Source organism: Oncorhynchus clarkii, chromosome 6, assembly GCF_045791955.1.
Source record: "Oncorhynchus clarkii lewisi isolate Uvic-CL-2024 chromosome 6, UVic_Ocla_1.0, whole genome shotgun sequence".
NCBI lineage: Eukaryota > Metazoa > Chordata > Actinopteri > Salmoniformes > Salmonidae > Oncorhynchus > Oncorhynchus clarkii.
Window position 1 is genome coordinate 5318504 of NC_092152.1, and position 14831 is coordinate 5333334.

Here is a 14831-nt window from a genome sequence, read left to right on the forward strand (position 1 = left end):
GTTCACTCGCCCTCCTCCCTCTCCTCATTCCCTCTCTCCCGTTCACTCGCCCTCCTCCCTCTCCTCATTCCCTCTCTCCCGTTCACTCGCCCTCTCTCCCGTTCGCTCTCTCTCCTCATTCCCTCTCTCCCGGTCACTCACCCTCCTCCCTCGCCTCATGCCCTCCTCCCTCTCCTCATTCCCTCTCTCCCGGTCACTCGCCCTCCTCCCTCGCCTCATTCCCTCTCTCCCTCTCCTCATTCCCTCTCTCCCGTTCGCTCTCTCTCCTCATTCCTTCTCTCCCGTTCACTCGCCCTCCTCCCTCTCCTCATTCCCTCTCTCCCGTTCGCTCTCTCTCCTCATTCCCTCTCTCCCGGTCACTCACCCTCCTCCCTCGCCTCATGCCCTCCTCCCTCTCCTCATTCCCTCTCTCCCGGTCACTCGCCCTCCTCCCTCGCCTCATGCCCTGCTCTCTCGCCTCATTCCCTCTGTCCCGTTCGCTCTCTCGCCTCATTCCCTCTCTCCCGTTCGCTCTCCCTCCTCCCTCTTTCTCCTCGTTCCCTCTCTCCCTCCTCCCCCCAGCTGGTCAGGTAGTGAAGCAGATGAATCAGCGTCTCCATATAGGGTTTACAGAGCCGGAGGTGTTGACCATCTTCACTGATACCTGTGAGGCTGTGGCCAGGCTGCATCAGTGTAGAACCCCTGTCATACACAGGGACCTGAAGGTAAGGGAATTACCCATCTCTTCTTCCTGTCCTCATCCGTCACCCCTTATCTACTGTCATCCCTCTTCCTCCTGTCCTCATCCTTCACCTCTTTCCTACTCTCATCCCTATTCCCCCTCCACCCCTTTCCTACTCTCATCCCTCTTTCTCTCCTTCACCTCTTTCCTACTCTCATCCCTCTTACTCCTTCACCTCTTTCCTACTCTCATCCCTCTTACTCCTTCACCCCTTTCCTACTGTCATCCCTCTTACTCCTTCACCCCTTTCCTACTGTCATCCCTCTTGCTCTCCTTCACCTCTTTCCTACTCTCATCCCTATTCCCCCTCCACCCCTTTCCTACTCTCATCCCTCTTTCTCTCCTTCACCTCTTTCCTACTCTCATCCCTCTTACTCCTTCACCTCTTTCCTACTGTCATCCCTCTTACTCCTTCACCCCTTTCCTACTGTCATCCCTCTTACTCCTTCACCCCTTTCCTACTGTCATCCCTCTTACTCCTTCACCCCCTTTCCTACTGTCATCCCTCTTACTCCTTCACCCCTTTCCTACTGTCATCCCTCTTACTCCTTCACCCCCTTCCTACTGTCATCCCTCTTACTCCTTCACCCCTTTCCTACTCTCATCCCTCTTACTCCTTCACCCCTTTCCTACTCTCATCCCTCTTACTCCTTCACCCCTTTCCTACTCTCATCCCTCTTACTCCTTCACCCCTTTCCTACTCTCATCCCTCTTACTCCTTCACCCCTTTCCTACTCTCATCCCTCTTACTCCTTCACCCCTTTCCTACTCTCATCCCTCTTACTCCTTCACCCCTTTCCTACTCTCATCCCTCTTACTCCTTCACCCCTTTCCTACTGTCATCCCTCTTACTCCTTCACCCCTTTCCTACTCTCATCCCTCTTACTTCTTCACCCCTTTCCTACTGTCATCCCTCTTACTCCTTCACCCCTTTCCTACTGTCATCCCTCTTACTCCTTCACCCCTTTCCTACTGTCATCCCTCTTACTCCTTCACCCCTTTCCTACTGTCATCCCTCTTACTCCTTCACCCCTTTCCGACTCTCATCCTTCTTACTCTCCTTCACCCCTTTCCTACTGTCATCCCTCTTGCTCTCCTTCACCCCTTTCCTACTGTCATCCCTCTTACTCCTTCACCCCCTTTCCTACTGTCATCCCTCTTACTCCTTCACCCCTTTCCTACTGTCATCCCTCTTACTCCTTCACCCCTTTCCTACTCTCATCCCTCTTACTCTCCTTCACCCCTTTCCTACTCTCATCCCTCTTGCTCTCCTTCACCCCTTTCCTACTGTCATCCCTCTTGCTCTCCTTCACCCCTTTCCTACTGTCATCCCTCTTACTCCTTCACCCCTTTCCTACTGTCATCCCTCTTACTCCTTCACCCCTTTCCTACTGTCATCCCTCTTACTCCTTCACCCCTTTCCTACTGTCATCCCTCTTACTCCTTCACCCCTTTCCTACTGTCATCCCTCTTGCTCTCCTTCACCCCTTTCCTACTGTCATCCCTCTTACTCCTTCACCCCTTTCCTACTGTCATCCCTCTTACTCCTTCACCCCTTTCCTACTGTCATCCCTCTTGCTCTCCTTCACCCCTTTTCCTACTGTCATCCCTCTTGCTCTCCTTCACCCCCTTTCCTACTGTCATCCCTCTTGCTCTCCTTCACCCCTTTTCCTACTGTCATCCCTCTTGCTCTCCTTCACCCCCTTTCCTACTGTTGTCACCCTGGAGACTGACACCAGACTGACACCAGACTGACACCAGACTGACACCAGACTGACACCAGACTGACACCAGACTGACTGACACCAGACTGACGGGTTATTGAATCCCAGAAGGACACTGCAAAATGCCTTGTCCTGTCATCTACTCTGAGCTGTGTCTCACTGGGCTTTCTGTTTCTGTCTCTGTCTCTGTCGTCTGTCTCTGTCGTCTGTCTCTCCCTGTCTCTGTCGTCTGTCTCTCCCTGTCTCTGTCGTCTGTCTCTCCCTGTCTCTGTCGTCTGTCTCTGTCGTCTGTCTCTGTCGTCTGTCTCTGTCGTCTGTCTCTCCCTGTCTCTGTCGTCTGTCTCTCCCTGTCTCTGTCGTCTGTCTCTCCCTGTCTCTGTCGTCTGTCTCTGTCGTCTGTCTCTGTCGTCTGTCTCTGTCGTCTGTCTCTGTCGTCTGTCTCTCCCTGTCTCTGTCGTCTGTCTGTCTCTGTCGTCTGTCTCTGTCGTCTGTCTCTGTCGTCTGTCTCTGTCGTCTGTCTCTCCCTGTCTCTGTCGTCTGTCTCTGTCGTCTGTCTCTGTCGTCTGTCTCTGTCGTCTGTCTCTGTCGTCTGTCTCTCCCTGTCTCTGTCGTCTGTCGTCTGTCTCTGTCGTCTGTCTCTGTCGTCTGTCTCTCCCTGTCTCTGTCGTCTGTCTCTCCCTGTCTCTGTCGTCTGTCTCTGTCGTCTGTCTCTGTCGTCTGTCTCTGTCGTCTGTCTCTCCCTGTCTCTGTCGTCTGTCTCTGTCGTCTGTCTCTGTCGTCTGTCTCTGTCGTCTGTCTCTGTCGTCTGTCTCTGTCGTCTGTCTCTGTCGTCTGTCTCTGTCGTCTGTCTCTGTCGTCTGTCTCTCCCTGTCTCTGTCGTCTGTCTCTGTCGTCTGTCTCTGTCTCTGTCGTCTGTCTCTGTCGTCTGTCTCTGTCGTCTGTCTCTGTCGTCTGTCTCTGTCGTCTGTCTCTGTCGTCTGTCTCTGTCGTCTGTCTCTGTCGTCTGTCTCTGTCGTCTGTCTCTGTCGTCTGTCTCTGTCGTCTGTCTCTCCCTGTCTCTGTCGTCTGTCTCTGTCGTCTGTCTCTGTCGTCTGTCTCTCCCTGTCTCTGTCGTCTGTCTCTGTCGTCTGTCTCTGTCGTCTGTCTCTCCCTGTCTCTGTCGTCTGTCTCTCCCTGTCTCTGTCGTCTGTCTCTCCCTGTCTCTGTCGTCTGTCTCTGTCGTCTGTCTCTGTCGTCTGTCTCTGTCGTCTGTCTCTGTCGTCTGTCTCTCCCTGTCTCTGTCGTCTGTCTCTGTCGTCTGTCTCTGTCGTCTGTCTCTCCTAAAATCAAGTGAAATAGAGAAACAAATAGTACAAAAGGGAGAATAAATAACTTAAATATGGGTTGTATTTACAATGGTGTTTGTTCTTCACTGGGTTCCCTTTTCTTGTGGCAAAAGGTCACAACTCTAGCTGCTGTGATATTTGCATTTAAAAAAATAATTATTTGTGGATCTGTGTAATCTGAGGGAAATATGTGTCTCTAATATGGTCATACATTGGGCAGGAGGTTAGGAAGTGCAGCTCAGTTTCCACCTCATTTTGTGGGCAGTGAGCACATAGACAGACCTGGCTCTCAAGAGAAGACGGGCTACAGCAGCCTTTCTCAATAGCAAGGCTATGCTCACTGAATCTGTACATAGTCAAAGCTTTCCTTAAGTTTGGGTCAGTCACAGTGGTCAGGTATTCTGCCGCTGTGTACTCTCTGTGTAGGGCCAAATAGCATTCTAGTTTGCTCTGTTTTTTTGTTAATTCTTTCCAATTTATCAAGTAATTATCTTTTTGTTTTCTCATGATTTGGTTGGGTCTAATTGTGTTTCTGTCCTGGGGCTCTGTAGGGTGTGTTTGTGTTTGTGAACAGAGCCCCAGGACCAGCTTGCTTAGGGGACTCTTCTCCAGGTTCATCTCTCTGTAGGTGATGGCTTTGTTATGGAAGGTTTGGGAATCGCTTCCTTTTAGGTGGTTATAGAATTTAACAGCTCTTTTCTGGATTTTGATAATTAGTGGGTATCGGCCTAATTCTGCTCTGCATGCATTATTTGGTGTTTTACGTTGTACACTGAGGATATTTGTGCATAATTCTACATGCAGAGTCTCAATTTGGTGTTTGTCCCATTTTGTGAATTCTTGGTTGGTGAGCGGACCCCAGACATCTCTCACGTCCCTTCAGTCTTGGCATATGTCTGCTGTGAGCGAAAATAAAGTGTCAACATAACAAGGACTGTCCACGGCCGGTGAATAAACTAGTTCTCTATTGGTCAGCCTGTCCACTACTGGTGAATAAACTAGTTCTCTATTGGCCAGTCTGTCCACTACTGGTGAATAAACTAGTTCTCTATTGGCCAGTCTGTCCACTACTGGTGAATAAACTAGTTCTCTATTGGTCAGCCTGTCCACTACTGGTGAATAAACTGGTTCTCTATTGGTCAGCCTGTCCACTACTGGTGAATAAACTAGTTCTCTATTGGCCAGCCTGTCCACTACTGGTGAATAAACTGGTTCTCTATTGGCCAGCCTGTCCACTACTGGTGAATAAACTAGTTCTCTATTGGCCAGCCTGTCCACTACTGGTGAATAAACTGGTTCTCTATTGGCCAGCCTGTCCACTACTGGTGAATAAACTAGTTCTCTATTGGCCAGCCTGTCCACTACTGGTGAATAAACTGGTTCTCTATTGGTCAGCCTGTCCCTCTGGGGAAATGCAGCTACTTCACCAGGACAATGTTATATCCTAGAGCTTAAAGCTTCAGTCATGCTGACAATAATATTTATATCTCTCCTCTCTCTTCCCTCTGTCTCCCCTCTCTCTCCTCTCTTCCATCTCTGTCTCTCCTGTCTCCCCTCCCTCATCTGTCTCCTCTCTGTCTCCCCTCCCTCCTCTGTCTCCCCTCTGTCTCCCCTCCCTCCTCTGTCTCCCCTCTGTCTCCCCTCCCTCTCCCCTGTCTCTCCCCTCTCTGTCTCTCTCCCCTCTCTCTCTCTGTCTCTCTCCCCTCTCTCTCTCTGTCTCTCCCCTCTCTCTCTCTGTCTCTCTCCCCTCTCTCTCTCTGTCTCTCCCCTCTCTCTCTCTGTCTCTCCCCTCTCTCTCTCTGTCTCTCCCCTCTCTCTCTCTGTCTCTCCCCTCTCTCTCTCTCTCTTCCATCTCTGTCTCCTCTCTCTGTCTCCTCTGTCTCCCCTCCCTCCTCTGTCTCTCTCCTCTCTCTGTCTCTCTCCTCTCTCCCCTCTCTCTGTCTCATCTGTCTCTCTCCTTTCTCTGTTCCAGGTAGAGAACATCCTCCTGAGTGATAATGGGAGTTATGTTCTGTGTGATTTTGGAAGTGCTTCTCTCAAAGTGCTACTTCCACATAAAGACGGAGTGACCGCTGTGGAGGACGAAATCAGGAAGTGAGTGTGGGGGGGTGAGGTGTGTGTGTGTGGGGGGGGGGGGGGGGATTAGGTGTGTGTGTGTGTGTGTGGGTGGGGGGGGGGGGTGTGAGGTGACGTGAGGGCGGTGGGGGGGGGTGAGGTGACGTGAGGGCGGTGGGGGGGGGTGAGGTGACGTGAGGGCGGTGGGGGGGGGGTGAGGTGACGTGGAGGGGGGGAGGTGTGGGGGGGGGGGGGTGTGAGGTGCCGTGAGGGCGGTGGGGGGGGGGGGGGGTGAGGTGACGTGAGGGCGGTGGGGGGGGTGTGAGGTGACGTGGGGGCGGTGGGGGGGAGGTGACGTGGGGGGGGGGTGAGGTGACGTGGAGGGGGAGGTGTGTGTGGGTGGGGGGGGGGGGGGGTGTGACGTGTGGGTGGGGGGGGGGGTGTGTGACGTGAGGGCGGTGGGGGGGGGGGGGGTGAGGTGACGTGGGGGGTGGGAGGTGAGGGCGGTGGGGGGGGGGGGTGGTGTGAGGTGACGTGGGGGGTGTGACGTGAGGGCGGTGGGGGGGGGGTGTGAGGTGACGTGGAGGGGGGAGGTGTGACGTGAGGGCGGTGGGGGGGGGGGGGGTGTGAGGTGACGTGGGGGGGAGGTGTGTGGGGGGGGTGAGGTGACGTGGGGGGGGGGGGGTTTGAGGTGAGGGCGGTGGGGGGGGGGGTTTGAGGTGACGTGGGGGCGGTGGGGGGGGTGTGTGTGTGAACACAGGTGATTGTCTTCCATGTGCCTGCGTAGCTAGAGCGCACCCCATTTCACGTCATGTGATCTGTCCCACAGATCCCTCCTATTTGCTTTTAGTTCCAGTTAGGACTGGACAAAACATTAAGAACACCTTCCTGCCTGGTTGGGGGGGGGGGGGGGGGCTGTGAGCACGTGAAGAGCTGAGTGAAAGATTAGTTGTTGTTTAGAAGCGCTGTACACAGCCATACAAGTTGGTCTAATTTACTGGAAAGGAAAGTCTACTGAAGTGAGGCTTTGTCCTCGTGTTTCTTGGTCTATTTATGTTGTTTTGTTCACAAGCCAGGTTGATTTTCTTCAATGTTTGAGTTTTCAACCGCTAGTGAAGAGAAGACGACACTGCCGCTATTCAGACTCTCAATCTCACGGCGGGGCACAGTGTTACCACGGTAACCTCCCGCCCTTAAAGGGGCAGGTGACAATGTGTGTTTTTGTTTAGAAATATTCTAGACACTAAAAAAATGTAATTAAACAATATAAAACCACATTTACTTCTTGCTAGTAATACATTTGTTTTAGAAAACATACTCATTCATTTTGTTCGTGTAATTTTAGTGGCAACAAAATATTTGGGCTGGTAATAAAATAATTCTGAGTGGCTGGTAGATTTTATATACCTACCTGCCACAGTGGCTGTTGGACCAACAAGTTAATCTTTTGTCTTTTTATAAACTGGATGGGTCGAGCTCTGAATGCTGATTGGCTGACAGCCGTGGTATATCAGACTGTATACCACGGGTATGACTAAAAATGTGTTTTTACTGCTCTAATTACGTTGGTAACCAGTTTATAACAGCATTAAGGCAACCTCTGGGGGGGGTTGTGATATATGGCCGATATACCACAGCTACGGGCTGTATCCGGGCACTCTGCGATGTGTCGTGTATAAGAACAGGTGTATTGGTCATATACAACAACCCCCCCCCCCCCCCCCCCCCCTCAGAGGTGCCTTAATGCTTAGTTAGGGTGCCATCCTTCTCAGCAGTAGTGCATTACCACTCTTACATACATACCATAACTGTATAAATAACCTTTGACCCTGACCACTTCATGTGTGTAGGTACACGACCCTGTCTTATCGAGCACCAGAGATGATCAACGTGTACGCAGGGAAGGCCATTACCACCAAGGCTGATATATGGGTGAGTTTAGAGCTGTGGGGGTGTACGGAAACCTGGGGGGGGGGGTGGTGTGTGCGTGGCTGACCGTGAGCGTGTGGCTGCTTTTTGAACAAACAGTTTTTCTGGCGATCACATGGAACAGTTTTATGAAACTGTAGATGTCCCTCATCATTAATTTCTCATTGAACTTTTCAACCAGAGACATTTAGACTCCCGCATTTTAACTCATATTCCATGTTAGCACTTCACTATAAGGAAAAGATTAGAAATATACTGTTTTTAAGACTTAGTTTGTCAAAATGGTCACCTTACTCTTGGTTGTTGAACAAGCTGTGTTTCTTCTGTTTCAGGCTCTTGGTTGGTTGTTGTACAAGCTGTGTTTCTTCTGTTTCAGGCTCTTGGTTGGTTGTTGTACAAGCTGTGTTTCTTCTGTTTCAGGCTCTTGGTTGGTTGGTTGTTGTACAAGCTGTGTTTCTTCTGTTTCAGGCTCTTGGTTGCTTGTTGTACAAGCTGTGTTTCTTCTCGCTCCCGTTCGGGGAGAGTCAAGTCGCCATATGTGAGGGAACCTTTGTCGTTCCCGACAATTCCAAATTCTCCTTCAAGCTGCACTGCTTAATCAGTAAGTCCATCTGCCTTGTTCCTCAGCAACACACCAACCCACAAAGCTGTCAATCGGTATAATAATTTAACCACATTGACCATTGTCGCGTGAATGTCTCTGATGTGTAAACGCGTAACTGTCCGATTCATTTGCCCAATCAGACTGTCGTTCATTCTTCACACACCCACAAATATTAGTCAATAGCTCCACCTTGTGGCGAAGTGTGTTTTACCTTTTGGGGATGTTGGATCGTTCAGAGGTAGTGATCTATTTCAAACCCTTTACGGTTCACTCTGTAACCAATGTAAAAATGTACATGCCTTCTCCCACCTCTTCTCCAGGCTATATTAAACTATATGTCCCCTCTACTCCAGGCTATATTAAACTATATGTCCCCTCTACTCCCACCTCTTCTCCAGGCTATATTAAACTATATGTCCCCTCTACTCCTACCTCTACTCCAGGCTATAGTAAACTATATGTCCCCTCTACTCCCACCTATTCTCCAGGCTATATTAAACTATATGTCCCCTCTACTCCTACCTCTACTCCAGGCTATAGTAAACTATATGTCCCCTCTACTCCCACCTATTCTCCAGGCTATATTAAACTATATGTCCCCTCTACTCCTACCTCTTCTCCAGGCTATATTAAACTATATGTCCCCTCTACTCCAGGCTATATTAAACTATATGTCCCCTCTACTCCTACCTCTTCTCCAGGCTATATTAAACTATATGTCCCCTCTACTCCTACCTCTACTCCAGGCTATATTAAACTATATGTCACCTCTACTCCAGGCTATATTAAACTATATGTCCCCTCTACTCCCACCTCTTCTCCAGGCTATATTAAACTATATATCCCCTCTTCTCCAGGCTATATTAAACTATATGTCCCCTCTACTCCTACCTCTTCTCCAGGCTATAGTAAACTATATATCCCCTCTACTCCAGGCTATAGTGAACTATATGTCCCCTCTACTCCAGGCTATATTAAACTATATGTCCCCTCTACTCCCACCTCTTCTCCAGGCTATATTAAACTATATGTCCCCTCTACTCCCACCTCTTCTCCAGGTTATATTAAACTATATGTCCCCTCTTCTCCAGGCTATAGTAAACTATATGTCCCCTCTACTCCAAGCTATAGTAAACTATATGTCCCCTCTACTCCAGGCTATAGTAAACTATATGTCCCCTCTTCTCCAGGCTATAGTAAACTATATGTCCCCTCTTCTCCAGGCTATATTAAACTGTATGTCCCCTCTACTCCCACCTCTACTCCAGGTTATAGTAAACTATATGTCCCCTCTACTCCAGGCTATAGTAAACTATATGTCCCCTCTACTCCAAGCTATAGTAAACTATATGTCCCCTCTACTCCCACCTCTACTCCAGGTTATATTAAACTATATGTCCCCTCTACACCCACCTCTTCTCCAGGTTATATTAAACTATATGTCCCCTCTACTCCAGGCTATAGTAAACTATATATCCCCTCTACTCCAGGCTATAGTAAACTATATGTCCCCTCTACTCCAGGCTATAGTAAACTATATATCCCCTCTACTCCAGGCTATAGGAAACTATATGTCCCCTCTTCTCCAGGCTATAGTAAACTATATGTCCCCTCTACTCCAGGCTATAGTAAACTATATGTCCCCTCTACTCCCACCTCTACTCCAGGCTATAGTAAACTATATGTCCCCTCTACACCCACCTCTTCTCCAGGTTATATTAAACTATATGTCCCCTCTACTCCAGGCTATAGTAAACTATATGTCCACTCTTCTCCCATGTCTCCTCCAGGATATATGCTTGAGCCTGACCATGAGAAGAGACCAGATATATATCAAGTCTCCTACTTTGCCTTCAAGTTAGCTCGAAAGGAGTGTCCTGTGCCAAATCTCCTTGTAAGTCGCTGTTCTTTCATTGTGACAGATGTTCAAAACTTTGGGATCAAATAGAAATTCTTGTTTTCTATGAAAACATACATGAAATGAGTTACAAAATGAATAGGAAATATAGTCAAGACGTTGACAAGGTTTATAATAATGATTTTAATTTTTTTTTTTATAATAATAATTTTCCTTCAACGAATCCTCCATTTGCAGCACTTACAGCCTTGCAGACCTTTGGCTTTCTAGTTGTCAATTTGTTGAGGTAATCTGAAGAGATTTCACCCCATGCTTCCTGAAGAACCTCCCACAAGTTGGATTGGCTTGATGGGCACTTCTTACGTACCATACGGTCAAGCTGCTCCCACAACAGCTCAATAGGGTTGAGATCCGGTGACTGTGCTGGCCACTCCATTATAGACAGTATACCAGCTGACTGCTTCTTCCTTAAATAATTCTTACATAGTTTGGAGCTGTGCTTTGGGTCATTGCCCTGTTGTAGGAGGATATTGGCTCCATTTAAGCGCCGTCCACAGGGTACGGCATGGCGTTACAAAATGGAGTGATAGCCTTCCTTGTTCAAGATCCCTTTTACCCTGTACAAACCTCCCACTTTACCACCACCAAAGCACCCCCAGACCATCACATTGCCTCCACCAGGCTTCACAGATGGTTCACTCCTCCAGCATCTTTTAATTTTTTTATGCATCTCACGAATGTTCTTCTTTGTAATCCGAACACCTCAGAATATACATTAGTCTGTCCTGTAACACTTTTTTCCAATCTTCCTCTGTCCAGTGTCTGTTCTTTTGTCCATCTTAATCTTTCCTTTTTATTGGCCAGTCTGAGATGTGGCTTTTTCTTTGCAACTCTGCCTAGAAGGCCAGCATCCTGGAGTCACCTCTTCACTGTTGACGTTGAGACTGGTGTTTTATGGGTACTAGTTAATGAAGCTGCCAGTTGAGGACTTGTGAGGCATCTGTTTCTCAAACTAGACACTCTAATGTAATTGTCCTATTGCTCAGTTGTGCACCGGGGCCTCCCACTCCTCTTTCTATTCTGGTTAGAGCCAGTTTGCGCTGTTCTGTGAAGGGAGTAGTACACAGCGTTGTACAAGATCTTCAGTTTATTGGCAATTTCTCGCATGGAATAGACTTCATTTCTCAGAACAAGAATAGATTGATGAGTTTCAGAAGAAAGGTCTTTGTTTCTGGCCATTTTGACCCTGTAATCGAACCCACAAATGCTAACGCTCCAGATACTCAACTAGTCTAAAGAAGGCCAGTTTTATTGCTTCTTTAATCAGGACAACAGTTTTCAGCTGTGCTAACATAATTGCAAAAGGGTTTTCTAATGATCAATTAGCCTTTTAAATTGATACACTAGGATTAGCTAACACAACGTGACATTGGAACACAGGAGTGATGGTTTCTGATAATGGGCCTCTGTAAGCCTATGTAGATATTCCAGAAAACAAATCAGCCGTTTCCAGCTACAATAGTCATTTACAACATTAACAATGTCTACACTGTATTTCTGATCAAATTGTATCTCTACGCTTTCTCATAGCGACAACCCCAGGGAATGGGCAGCCAGCCGGTGGTCTCCTACAGAGCTCTCCTCTCCCCACAATGCACCCTGAGTTAGTTAGGTTGAGCTGATGGTTGTGTAACATCACGTTGTCTCCTACAGAACTCTCCTCTCCCCACAATGCACCCTGAGTTAGTTAGGTTGAGCTGATGGTTGTGTAACATCACGTTGTCTCCTACAGAACTCTCCTCTCCCCACGTCACTTCCTGAGCCGCTCACAGCCAGCCAATTCGCTGCCAGGAAGAGTATGACGAAAGCCAGGTATGTCACCGTGCGTTATAGATATTCTGGAATGTAAATCTCAGGTCTCTAGCAAAAAGGGATTTAATCTCAAGGAGAATGTAAAAAAATATATAAAAAAATCAAGGTTATATGAAAGAGATCATTTTAAGTTCCCCAAACCTAAACGTGTTCTTCTGGTCCAGAATCACAGAGTCCGTGGGCCCGACGGCAACTTCCATCACTCCGAGACAGAGACCCAAAGCTACAAACAGTTATGTGCTACCCATTCCTGTAGCAGCCGGCACCCCGGTCGCTGCCACGCCCATCGTCACCCCGGTCGCTGCCACGCCCATCGGCACCCCTACAGCTGAGCCTTCTGTACCTGTCAGCAATGGGCAGAAAGGTGAGCCTTCACATTTTACTGTGTGTTAGTTTTCTTTATCTGCCGTTTTGTGCCCTTGAGCAAGGCACTGAACCCCTAAGTGCCCCCCCATGGGCACTGAACCCCTAAGTGCCCCCCCATGGGCACTGCACCCCTAAGTGCCCCCCCATGGGCACTGCACCCCTAAGTGCCCCCCCCATGGGCACTGCACCCCTAAGTGCCCCCCCCCATGGGCACTGCACCCCTAAGTGCCCCCCCCCATGGGCACTGCACCCCTAAGTGCCCCCCCATGGGCACTGAACCCCTAAGTGCCCCCCCATGGGCACTGAACCTTTAAGTGCCCCCCCCCCATGGGCACTGAACCCCTAAGTGCCCCCCCCCCATGGGCACTGAACCCCTAAGTGCCCCCCCCATGGGCACTGAACCCCTAAGTGCCCCCCCCCATGGGCACTGCACCCCTAAGTGCCCCCCCCATGGGCACTGCACCCCTAAGTGCCCCCCCCCATGGGCACTGAACCCCTAAGTGCCCCCCCATGGGCACTGCACCTTGGCTGACACTGTGCATCTCACTGTGGGGGGGGACAATAGCCTTGCAAAGCCTCCTGATCCTAAACACCATTATTTTCCTGCTTTGAGGAACTTAGTGCTTTTGTTCTCTGTGGCCTGACGTGAGTAAGTCATGTAAGCGTGTTTACCCTTGCCGGCCTAGACGGCATCCCAAGCCGCGTCCTCAGAGCATGCTCAGCTGGGGTGTTTACGGACATATTCAATCTCTCCATATCCCAGTCTGAAGGAAATGTACCTCGTCCCCGAAGACCCTCACAATCTTCTACAAATGTCACAGGAAGGCCAAGAAGATCATCAAGGTTCTCAGATCATCCGAGCCACGGCCTGTTCACCTCGCTACCATCGAGCAGGCCGAGACAGTACAGGTGCATCAAAGCTGGGACCGAGAGACTGATAGAAGCTGTTTGTCTCCAGGCCATCAGACTGTTAAACAGTCACCACTAGCCAGACTCCTCCCAATACCCTGCCCTGAAACTTAGTCACGGTTATCACCCCACTAGCCGGCTATCACCCAGTACTCTACCCTGCGGAGACGGCTGCCCTATGTACATAGTCATTAAACACTAGTCACTTTAATGTTTACATACTTCATATGTATATACTGTATATTAGTCTAGGCTCATCCCAAATAACTACTGCTGTCCACACCTTTTCTATCCATACTGTCTATACAAACCATCCTACTTAACTACTGTCTATACACACCATCTTATATAACTACTGTCCATACACACCATCCTATATAACTACTGTCTATACTGTCTATACACACCATCCTATATAACTACTGTCTATACACACCATCCTATATAACTACTGTCTATACACACCATCCTATATAACTACTGTCTATACACACCATCCTTATAACTACTGTCTATACACACCATCCTATATAACTACTGTCTATACTGTCTATACACACCATCCTATATAACTGCTGTCTATACACACCATCCTATATAACTGCTGTCTATACACACCATCCTATATAACTGCTGTCTATACACCCCATCCTATATAACTACTGTCTATACACACCATCCTATATAACTGCTGTCTATACACACCATCCTATATAACTACTGTCTATACACACCATCCTATATAACTACTGTCTATACTGTCTATACACACCATCCTATATAACTGCTGTCTATACACCCCATCCTATATAACTGCTGTCTATACACACCATCCTATATAACTACTGTCTATACACACCATCCTATATAACTGCTGTCTATACACACCATCCTATATAACTGCTGTCTATACACACCATCCTATATAACTGCTGTCTATACACACCATCCTATATAACTGCTGTCTATACACACCATCCTATATAACTGCTGTCTATACACACCATCCTATATAACTGCTGTCTATACACACCATCCTATATAACTGCTGTCTATACACCCCATCCTATATAACTGCTGTCTATACACCCCATCCTATATAACTGCTGTCTATACACACCATCCTATATAACTGCTGTCTATACACCCCATCCTATATAACTGCTGTCTATACACACCATCCTATATAACTGCTGTCTATACACACCATCCTATATAACTGCTGTCTATACACCCCATCCTATATAACTACTGTCTATACACACCATCCTATATAACTGCTGTCTATACACACCATCCTATATAACTGCTGTCTATACACACCATCCTATATAACTGCTGTCTATACACACCATCCTTATAACTGCTGTCTATACACACCATCCTATATAACTACTGTCTATACACACCATCCTATATAACTACTGTCTATACACACCATCCTATATAACTACTGTCTATACACACC

General features: G+C 48.4%; 1 protein-coding gene across 1 annotated transcript in view; it reads left to right on the forward strand.

Annotated features, from left to right (window-relative positions):
• Positions 1 to 14831, forward strand: part of LOC139410565 (BMP2 inducible kinase) — a 67172-nt gene that overhangs the window by 32762 nt on the left and 19579 nt on the right. The window contains exons 4-10 of the mRNA XM_071155856.1: positions 562 to 704; positions 5743 to 5864; positions 7676 to 7757; positions 8223 to 8355; positions 10149 to 10252; positions 12009 to 12088; positions 12253 to 12452. Coding sequence (XP_071011957.1) covers positions 562 to 704; positions 5743 to 5864; positions 7676 to 7757; positions 8223 to 8355; positions 10149 to 10252; positions 12009 to 12088; positions 12253 to 12452 — 864 coding nt within the window. The remainder of the gene's footprint in view (positions 1 to 561; positions 705 to 5742; positions 5865 to 7675; positions 7758 to 8222; positions 8356 to 10148; positions 10253 to 12008; positions 12089 to 12252; positions 12453 to 14831) is intronic.